Raw genomic sequence first — 10,923 nt, forward strand, 5'->3', positions numbered from 1 at the left:
CCCCATCATTTGGTGGTTCCAATTTAGTTTTCTTTCGTGTATATATGAACCTACTATATTAGGTTTCCACAAAATCCCTCAAATGGCCATTAGTTTTAGCTGTCCCTTTGCATATCCCTTCTTTATCCCCTCTTCCCTCCACCTCCCCACTTGACCCTACTGCTCCAGCACCCCCCCCCCCAAATCCATCCATAACTATCGACTCTGTTCTCCCTTTCCAGGGAGATTCTTACCTCCTCAGTCTCCCGGTGCTCTAAACCACTAAGCCATCGGTCTAGCCCCTCAGATATTTTGTTTGTTTGTTTTGAGACATAGGCCTAACTATCCTATATAGACTGGGCTGGCCTTAAACTCACAGAGATCCACTTGCCTGTCTCCCAAGTGCTGGGATTAAAAGTTTGTACCATAATGCCCGGCTTCTCAGATTTTTAAAAGATGACTTTTTTTTTTCTTTGATGAATTCGTGTGTGTGTGTGTGTGTGTGTGTGTATGTATGTAAATAAATATATATATATGATAATATGATCATGATCATATCCTCCCCAAACTCTCCTTCCCTGTAGAGCCCTACACGTGTTTCCTCCCCCATAATGTGTCCCTCCCTCCACGTGTGTGTGTGTGTGTGTGTGTGTGTGTGTGTGTGTGTGTGTGTGTTGATAACTCACTGAGCCCGAATAGTGCTGCCTGTAAGAGCATGGCCAGCCAGTGACCACACTGAAGAAAAATGATTCCTGCTCCTTAGCAGTCATCAATTGGCAGTAGCTCCTAAGCTGTGGACTCCTCCCTCATCCATGATGAAATTTCTGAACACCTTGCTCTTGTGCAGGTAACTGTCGATGCTGTGAGTTCAGGAGTTCAATGACCGCGTCATATCCAGAAGAGCATTTTCTGGATTCCTCCTGACCTTCTGGCGCTTACATTCTTTCCACCCCTTCTTCTGCAGTGTTCCTGGAGTCTTGGGAGGGTTGGTATAGATGTCTCGGGGCTGAACACTCCGTCATGGATTTCAGCATTTGGGCCAGCTATGAGCCTCTGCATCGACTGCTGTTTATTGTGGAGGGAAACTTCTCTGACCGAGGTTGAGAGCACCAGTCTATATTCACCCCAGGTTCTCCAGTCAGTTGAAACTTTATTTTTCACATTCTTATTATTTATTGCACTGTGTTTCAATCCTAATGTTATGTCTTAAGTAAGGGGAAGGGCTTAGAAATCATCTGAATGTACCAGGAGAGGCATGGTGTGGAAATGGCCTCTGTGAAATAGTCTGTCCAAACACTGGAATGTGCCATGAGTGGAAGCACATGACTTCATTCTTCACTCAGACTTGAATATTCATTCTTTTTTCTTTTTTTGAGACAGGGTTTCTCTATGGAGCTTTGTGCCTTTCCTGGAACTCACTCTGTAGCCTAGGCTGGCCTCGAACTCACAAAGATCTTCCTGCCTCTGTCTCCCAAGTGCTGGGATTAAAGGCATGCGCCACCCCCCCACCCCCCCGGCCAAATGTTCATTCTTAATAGATGAATGAATCAAATGAAGTGGCAGGTGTGATGCAGTGGCCATCCCCTGAGGATGACCGACTGAGCTGCCAACTCCAGCGTGGCAGGTGGGGGCAGGAGAGGAAATTGCAAAGGCAGCAGGAGCTACATAAGAAACTTGAGGCCAGCCCAGGCACCTAGACCCAGTCTCAAAGAACAGAAAGAACGAGGAAGATATGTTCCCAGTTATCAGTGAGGAAAAGATCGGAGTGTTATAAATTATGATTGTGTACATTCAGGAGAGAGCTTGGCAGGGCACCCAGCCTGGACTGGTAGTAGGCAGTGTGTGGAGTGGGGAATGGGGTAGTATTTCGGTGCTTTTCATTTTCTTTACAGTTCTATTTTCTGACCTATTGATTATAATCATAAGTTTTAGTCCATATAAACCAGGAACACTGAGAGAGCTCTTCCCTTTTAGAAAGAAAATTGGAATAAAAGTGGTTAATAAAACTGTGGTCTCGACAACAGTTCCGAAAGGATTCCAGAAGAAACACTGCAACGTGGTGCCCAGCGACTCTCCTGTCACCTGTGCTAGTTTATTTTCAGAGAAAATTATTCTTTCTGGATTTAGAAAAGGAAGGGCTTAGAAAACATGTTAATCATGCTCGTCTTTGGCTAGAGAAGTTTCACCGTCTGTGTGTCTCAATTCCACAAGTTGGATCATTCATATGATAGAGGTTTATTGGTTCACAGTTCTGGGATATCTGGTTAGGGCCCCATCATGTGTCCTGACATGGTGGAGGTCATTAGTGAGGAGCAGATCTCCTCCTAGAGGTGATGCCCCTTAATGCTGTTATGACAGTAGGGCTGGAGGGGCAAATGTTAACCTCAGAGCAGGAATACATATATTATTTAAAAAATTTTTTGGTGGTGCTAAGGTTTGAACCCAGTGCCTTAAACACGCCAGGTGTCTTAGTTAGGGTTTCTATTGCTGGGAAGAGACACCATGACCACAGCAACTCTTATACAGGAAAACGTTTAATTGGGGCTGGCTTACAGCTTCAGAGGGAAGCATGGTGCATACAGGCAGATGTGCTGGAGAGGTAGCTGTGAGTTCTACATCTGGATCTGCAGGCAGCAGAAAGGGACAGTGAGCCACTAGGCCTGGCTTGAGCTTCTGAGACCTCAAAGCCCACCTCCAGTGATACACTTCCTCCAACAAGGCCACAACTACTCTAACAAGGCCACACCTTCTAATAGTGCCACTCCCTGTGAGCCTCTGGGGGGCATTTTCTTTCAAACCACCACACTAGGCAGGCCTTTCTACTACTGATCTACATTCTCAGCCCCTACTGTTTTTGTTTTTGTTTTTTTTTGGTGGAGCTGAGGATTGAACCCAGGGCCTTGCACTTGCTAGGCAAGCGCCCTACCACTGAGCTAAATCCCCAACCCCCCTACTGTTTTTTATATATTTAAAATTATTATTTAAAATTTTTTGAAAAGAGGGGCTGGAGAGATGGTTCAGTGGTTAAGAGCACTGACTGCTCTTCTAGAGGTCCTGAGTTCAATTCCCAGCAACCACATGGTGGCTCACAACCACTTGTAATGAGATCTGGTGCCCTCTTCTGGCCTGCAGGGACACATGCAAGCAGAGCACTGTATACAAAATAAATAAATAAATAAATCTTAAAAAAAAAAAGAGAGTAAAAAAAATTTTTTTGAAAAGAACTTTGTATGTATGGGTAGTTGGGTTGCGTGTGTATCTGTGCATGCATGTGTGTGTGTGCTTAGTGCCTGCTGAAGCCAGAAGTGTGTCAGGTCCCCTGGAACTAGAGTTATAGAGAGTTGTGAACTGTCACGTGGGTGCTAGAAATTGAACCTGGTTCCTCTGGAAGAGTTCAGTGCTCTTGACCACTGAGCCATCTCTCCAGCACCTTTATGTATTGCTTAATTGTAAAATCTTTATAACAGGGGCAGGCAAAACACCCATATGCATAAAATAAATTTAAATTTATATGCATAGTATAGTATTTTACTCATTTGCTCAGAAATATACAGCTCTGTTGCACTCTGTGCAAAGTTTTGTATGGCAACTACACCTTCTTCCCAGAACTTCTGTCTTTCCATATTGAAGCCGTTCCCTCCAATACTAATGGCCAGCCCCAGCACTCAGATTCTGTGGTCTCTGTGAGTTTGACCCTTCTGGGGACTATGTCACCTTGATTCTTTAGTGCTCTTTTGTTTGTTTGTTTGTTTCGTCTTTTTTTTTTTTTTTGGACAGGGTTTCAGTATATAGCCCTGGATAGCTTGGAACTCACCTGGATAGGTGGCCTTATACTCATAAAGATCTGCCTGGTTCTGCCTTCCAAGAGCTGGGATTAAAAGTATGTGCCACCATGCCCAATCCCTTTGTCTCCATTCGTTATGCCCTAGTGTAGTACCTTGATCTTGGGTTTGCTAGCCTTGTGAGCTGTGAGAAATCAGTTACGTTACCTAGCATACCAGCTTTCCATCACTGTGATGCTGGATAATCTGAGATAAGCCTGAGATGATCAACTCAAGAAGAAGAAGAGGGAAGGGAGGTGGCTTTGGTAGTAAAATGTGCCATGCAAATGTAAGGACCCGAGTCTGAGTCCCTAGAAAGCACATCCCAGCACACAGGAAAGGCAGAGACAGGGAGATCTCTGGGGCCTGCTGGCCAAGTGATCTAGATGAGTGGTGAGCTCCAGGTTCAGCGAGAGGCTCTGATTAAAAAAAAAAAAAAAGGCCGAGAGACCCCAGACATCAACTTCTGGCCTTCATATGCTTGTGCACACACTTGTACATACACACACACGTACAACCACATAACCCACACACAGACACACAAAAGGGGGAAAAAAAGAAATGCTTGGGCTGATGCTTCCCGTTGTTGGGGCCTGTGTTGAGGCAGCACATGTAGAAGGAACCTGTGGTAGGCACTGCAACCATGCTCCCTCTCTGGTAGCCGGGAAGCAGAGAGGATGTGTGTGTTTTAATACCTCCTGCACAGGCACACCCTCAACGCCTAACTTCCTCTCATCAGACCCCACTTCCTGAAGGTCCCACACCTTCTCTATAGTGCCACAGGCTGGGGCCCAAGCCTCTGATTCATGGGCCTTTGGGAGACATTCAAGATCAAAACTCTAGCACCTGATCTGTAGTGAAATTCCAGCCTTGTCTCTGAGACCCCTGGGAAATCACACCCTGACCTCCTATCTCCTAAGGCTTGAGGCAGCTGGCAGGTTCTCACTGGACAGAGTCAGCTTAGCTAGCACGGTGACGACACATCAGGGTGCCAGGAGGGGGCAGCAGCAGAATTTTGGTGTAAGAGGATCTAGATTGTCCCCCATGTTGGGACTAGGGCCTGAAGGCCTTGGTCCCTGGGACCTGCACATGCTCAGAAGATCTTCATTTTCATGTCTTTGAGAGAGGGTCTCAATATGTAGCCCCGACTGCCGGTACTCACAGGGATTTGCCTGCCTCTGCCTCCTGGATGTTGGGATTAAATGTGTTCACTACCATGTCAGGCCTCAGAAGATTTTAATTTTTTCATTTTTCTTTATTAAGAAATTCTCTACTCACTCCACATGCTATCCACAGACACCCCTCCTCCCTCCTCCCACCCCCAGCCCTCTTTCCCAAACCACCCTGCATCCCCACATCCCCCAAATCGAGGTCTCCCATGGGGAGTCAGCAGAGCCCAGCACACTGAGACTAGGCAGGTCCAAGCCCCTTCAGACTGCACCAAGGCTGTGCAAGGCGTCACACCACAGGCACTGGATTCCAGAAGCCTGCCCATAGACCAGGGACAGATCCTGAACCCCTGCCTGGGTGCCCCCCAAACAGTTTGAGCCAAACAACTGTCTTCCGTATCCAGAGGGCCCAGTCCAGTCCCATGGGGGCTCCACAGCCACCAGTCCACAGTTCATGGGCTTCCATTAGTGTGGCTGGTCATCTCTGCATGTCCTCCCTACATGATCTCGACGTCTCTCACCTGCAGGATCTCTCCTCTCTCTCTCATCAACTGGATTCCCAGAGCTCAGCCTGGTGTCTGGCTGTAGATCTCTGCATCTGCCTCCATCAGTCACTGGACAAAGGCTCTGTGATGACAGCTAGGTTATTTGCTAGGCTGGTCACCAGAGTAGACCAGTCCAGGCACCCTCTGGACCACTGCCAGCAGACCAAGGTGGGGGTCATCTTTGTGGATTCCTGAGAGCCTCCCCAGCACCCTGCCTCTTGCTATTCCCATGATGTCCTCATCTATCATGGTATCTCCCTCCCTGCCCTCCCACTCTGTCCCTGTTCCAGCTTGACCCTCCCATTTCCCTACGTTCTCATCCCCCACTCCTCGCCCTCTGCCACCCCCCTCCCCGACCCGGTTCACTCATGTAGATCTCATCCACTTCTCCTTCACAGGATCATCCATGTGTCCCTCCTAGGGTCTTTTCCTATTAGCTAGCCTCTCTGGAGCTGTGGGGTGCAGTCTGGCCATCCCTTCCCTCCCATCTAGTATCCACGTAGGAGTGAGTACATACTATGTTTGTCCTTTGCCTCAGAAGATTTTAATGGACCACGTCTGGCTTGTGAAAGGGTCATAGTGGCCTATCAGTGGTGCAGGGCCCATATCTCCCTCTATGCTAGGGAAGACTGCTTGTTAATGAGATACCTGAGAATATCTCATGTGAGGGGTTTCACACAGGGCATTTAGGCCCAGGGAGCAGATCCCAGAGTTTATTGTTGACACTCGGTGTTCATGTAACCCCTGATCTCTAACACGGGAGCCACAAGCTCTCGGCCCCTGGGCTCCACATGAGCTGTTGCATTTCATTCATCCTGCTACCCCCCCCCTTTTAAATTTTAGAAGATTTTATTTTATGTGTATGAATAAATATTTTGCCTGTACAATGTCTGTAAACCATGCACATGCCTGGTGCCCACAGAGGCCAGAAGAGAGCATTAGATCCCCTAGAACCGGAGTTACAGATGGTTGTGAGCTGCCATGTGGATGCTAGAAATTAAACCCATGTCCTCTGGAAGAGCAGCCAGTGCTCTTAACTTTGGGCCATCTCTCCAGCTCCCAGAGCTGCAAACTTAAGAGCTGACATTCCCTGAGATTCAGCAGTGCCCATCATCACACTTCTCTCCAGATCTACCTGTACTTCCTCAAGCCCTTCTCTGGTACTGATTGAATTTTTCTTCTTCTTCTTCTTCTTCTTCTTCTTCTTCTTCTTCTTCTTCTTCTTCTTCTTCTTCTTCTTCTTCTTCTTCTTCTTCTTCTTCTTCTTCTTCTTCTTTTTTTTTTTTTTTTCTTTTTCCAGAGCTGAGGACCGAACCCAGGGCCTTGCACTTAGCTAGGCAAGTGCTCTACTACTGAGCTAAATCCCCAACCCCGGTATTGATTTAATTTGATAAAAGATGCTTATTGCTTGTCATGTGGTACTTAGCCTGGTCCAGGCCCTTCAGATACAGCAGCGGGTGTACCTCAGCCTTCAACTCCAAGTCCTACACTCTTGTGTCCTCCTGATCCCAGGAGGCCCTTTGGTGACACTAACCAGTTTCTTCTCATCTTCCCTGGAACATGTCTTTGGCCCACTGAGTTTTCTAGTAATGATTATAGAACCTGGCTGGTTAGAGATGACTGTTATTGATTAGGACCATTCCTTGTCAGTTCTCTGGTTAGGGTTCAAATGCCATGCCTGCCAGGGACAAACTATAGATATGGAGATTTAATTGTGGCTGCTGTGGACTGAAGTACAGCTCTTCAAGTGGTTTTTTTGAGACAGGGTTTCTCTGTGTAGCTTTGGTGCTTGCCCTGGATATGGATCTTGCTCTGTAGACCAGGCTGTCCTCGAACTCACAGAGATCCGCCTGCTTCTGCCTCCCGTGTGCTGGGATTATAGGTGTGCGCCACCACCTGGCTTCTCTTCTTTTTTTTAAAGACAAGGTCTCATACTGTGCTCTGGGCTAGGCTGGAACTCACTGTGCAGCCCAGGCTGGCCTTGCAGTGATCTTCTTGCTCCAGTTTACATGGTGTTGGGATTACAGGTATGGCCACAATGCCCTGCTCTTTTAAAAGTCTGATTTGATTGCCAACACTTAAAGAACATGTGGACAGTACCCTCTTCCTCTGGAGCTCAGGGTTAGAGGGGACTTTCTACTCAATGGTGCTGCCCCTTTGAGTGAAGCCCAGGTTGTCCAGTTGCCACAGTCTCCACCACTCCCATTGTCTTCCATCCTGAGTTTCTGGCTCTCACTCTTCACTGAGTCCTGATAGATGATAGATAGATGATAGATAGATAGATAGATGATAGATAGATAGATAGATAGATAGATGATAGATAGATAGATAGATGATAGATAGATAGATAGATGATAGATAGATAGATGATAGATAGATAGATAGATAGATAGATGATAGATAGATAGATAGATGATAGATAGATAGATAGATAGATAGATGATAGATAGATAGATAGATAGATGATAGATAGATAGATGATAGAGATAGATAGATAGATAGATGATAGATGATAGATAGATAGATGATAGATGATAGATAGATGATAGATGATAGATAGATAGATGACAGATAGATAGATGATAGATGATAGATAGATGATAGATAGCTAGATGATTGATAGATAGATAGATAGATGATAGATAGATGATAGATAGATAGATAGATGACAGATAGATAGATGATAGATGATAGATAGATGATAGATAGCTAGATGATTGATAGATAGATAGATAGATGATAGATAGATAGATGATAGATGATAGATAGATGATAGATAGATGATAGATGATAGATAGATGATAGATAGATAGATGATAGATAGATAGATGATAGATGGATAGATAGATAGATGATAGATGATAGATAGATAGATGATAGATAGATAGATGGATAGATAGATAGATGATAGATGATAGATAGATAGATGATAGATAGATAGATAGATGATAGATAGATGATAGATAGATAGATGATAGATAGATAGATGATAGATAGATAGATAGATGATAGATAGATAGATAGATGATAGATAGATAGATGATAGATAGATGATAGATAGATAGATAGATAGATAGATGATAGATAGATAGATAGATAGATGACCCAGAGTTTGGAAGCTGCTGGTTCCAGCATGTGAGGAAGAATTGTTTTCTCTTTTGCACTGAAGAAGCAGCTAGGGAAGAAGAGTAAGGAAGTCAGGGGAGATGCAGGAATGGAGGTTCCAGACCAATTGGGAAAAGCATCATGAAGATGCACCCTTTCCTCTGGATCACTCTGCCCCGCCCACTGCTCTGCCCCGCCCACTGCTCTGCCCCGCCCACTGCTCTGCCCCGCCCACTGCCCTGCCCCGCCCACTGCTCTGCCCCGCCCACTGCCCTGCCCTGCCCACTGTTCTGCCCAGTAAGCTTTCTGTGGAGCCTGGATGGGGCCTGCAGCCCTGTGTCAAGTTGACCTGGGTCGAGTGAGGCTGCTGGCAGAAGCCATGGGAGCTGGTCCCAGGACCTGGCTTGGGACGCCCAGAGATTATGGAATTAGGGTGACTGGGTGGGAAACTTTAGGGAGAGAGAAGCCTCAATACCAGGTTAAAACAAAGTGAACCCAGGTTTCTAGAAGCCAGACTTAAGAAAATTACTATTTTGTGCTCATACAAAAAGGCTATGCAGTGGGTTTATTGTTGTCTTTTAAAATTACGTTTTAAATTACAGCATGGGTGTGGAGGTGAGATTCTGTTCTCTCCTATGATATGGATCCTGGGGACCGAACTCAGGTCTTCAGACTTGGCAGAAGCGTCTTTGCTCACTCAGAGGTCTCAGCAGCCCCTCCTTTAGGTTTTTGATAGCATGGGCTGACTCAGGCTGGTGCTTCTGGGCACCGGGCTTAGGTCTGGACTTCCAGCCTGGTTTCATGTGCGAGGCTCAATTCAGGGGCACTGGGAATGTGCTCAGCAGGCCAGCCAGCAGAACCAGGCCCAGCACAGTCACAGCGACCAGTGCCACATCCCACAAGATCCCTGAATAGGCCCAGGATGGTGGTAGCTTCCAGCCACAGCTACCCAGCTCATAGCCTGTCAGCTGGCCCAGTGGACGCCTGGTGGCCAGGTCAGGGCTGGCACAGTACACATGTAGCAGGGCCTCAGGCATGTGGTCCTCCAGCCAGAGGCGCAGGTAGGTGAGGCTGCAGTCACAGTGCCAGGGGTTCTGTGTCACATCGAGGTTCCACAGCTGAGGCATGTGGTCGAAGGCACCTGGTGGCACTGAACGGAGGCTATTGTTGCCCAGGAGGAGCTGGCGAGTGTGAGCCGGCAGCGCGGGCAGGGATGTGAGGCCCTGCCCCTCGCAGTTCACCTTTAACCCCATGGTTTCCAAGGCCTGGCAGGTACAGGGCTTTGGGCAGTCTTGGGTGGCTGTGGCCACAGGCCAGAGCAGAAACAGGAGTCCCCGGGTAGTCATCCAGCAGGCAGGCTGTGGGCAGAGCAATAAGAGTGGGACCTGTCAGCCTGTTCCAGGATACCTGTGCGGGACAAAGGTGTGTACTTTCTCTCCAGGCCTCTGGAGGGCGCATGAGCTCTGTGCTCTGGGATAGGCTGAAACCTCACTATGCAGCCCAGGAAGTGTGGTAGAGAGGGCCAAGATCTTCCTGGTCTCTGGCAGATATCCCAGCCCCTGCTCAGATAAAGGAGCAGGTGACTGACTTCTAAGGGACTCCAGTCTTAGTCCCTGGCCACAGAGGCTAGGAAAGGTCTTTCCAGACTGTACCCAGTCCTTTGCCTGAGCCTGGAGCCAGGCCATGGAATGCGTTCTACACCTTGGCCACTCTCTCATGATACCTGATTAAAAAACCTGCAGGGCTTAGCTCAGAGGGGAACTCATGGGGACCTGTCTAGAAAGCCAATCATCTAGGCTAATGGCCAGAGCTGGGAAATGAAGGCCCAGAGAGGGGAAGCACTTGCCCAGGGCCACCCAGAAGTCCACGGCAGAGCGCAGAGTCTGGAGAATGTCTCAGGGCCATCTGAGGCAGCCTCCCCTCCCAGCTTAGGACGAGGACCTTTGTTTCCCCTTCTCAAGCATTTGCTTTCCTCCCAAGCCCCAACACAGAGCAGGTTTCAGGACTGTTCACTGAGTGACTCATGAATCTTGATTCAGCCAAGTTGCTGGTTGACACCTTAGAGCCAATGTCCTCTCACATTCCATCTTTTAGTGGAGAGAGTCAAGGGAGAGACACAAGTGACCCCTCTCTTTCTGCCAGCTCATCTGGAGTGGACACCAGGCAGGAGGTCCTGCTGGAAATAAGATCACTTACCTGTGAGGCCTTGGTTGGGACACACCTTCTGTGAGCTGGTGGCATCCTGGTTAAGGCAGTGGTGGTAGTGTGTGGGAGCTGTGGGAGCTGGCAGTGGTGGCTGCTGCC

The 10,923-nt window shown here is 47.7% G+C and overlaps 1 protein-coding gene across 1 annotated transcript; it reads right to left on the reverse strand.

Moving 5' to 3' along the window:
* Positions 1-9,431: 9,431 nt before the first annotated feature.
* Gp9 (glycoprotein IX platelet) lies at positions 9,432-9,965 on the reverse strand. Its single transcript, XM_036181907.1, has one exon. The coding sequence runs from the start codon at positions 9,963-9,965 to the stop codon at positions 9,432-9,434; it is 534 nt and encodes a 177-aa protein (XP_036037800.1).
* Between the last annotated feature and the right edge of the window lie 958 nt (positions 9,966-10,923).

The sequence above is a fragment of the Onychomys torridus genome, chromosome 3 (genome assembly GCF_903995425.1).
Source record: "Onychomys torridus chromosome 3, mOncTor1.1, whole genome shotgun sequence".
Taxonomy (NCBI): Eukaryota; Metazoa; Chordata; class Mammalia; order Rodentia; family Cricetidae; genus Onychomys; species Onychomys torridus.

Coding starts and splice junctions, on each gene's coding strand:
- Gp9 (XM_036181907.1), bottom strand. CDS start 9,965: ATGACTACCCGGGGACTCCTGTTTCTGCTCTGGCCTGTGGCCACAGCC.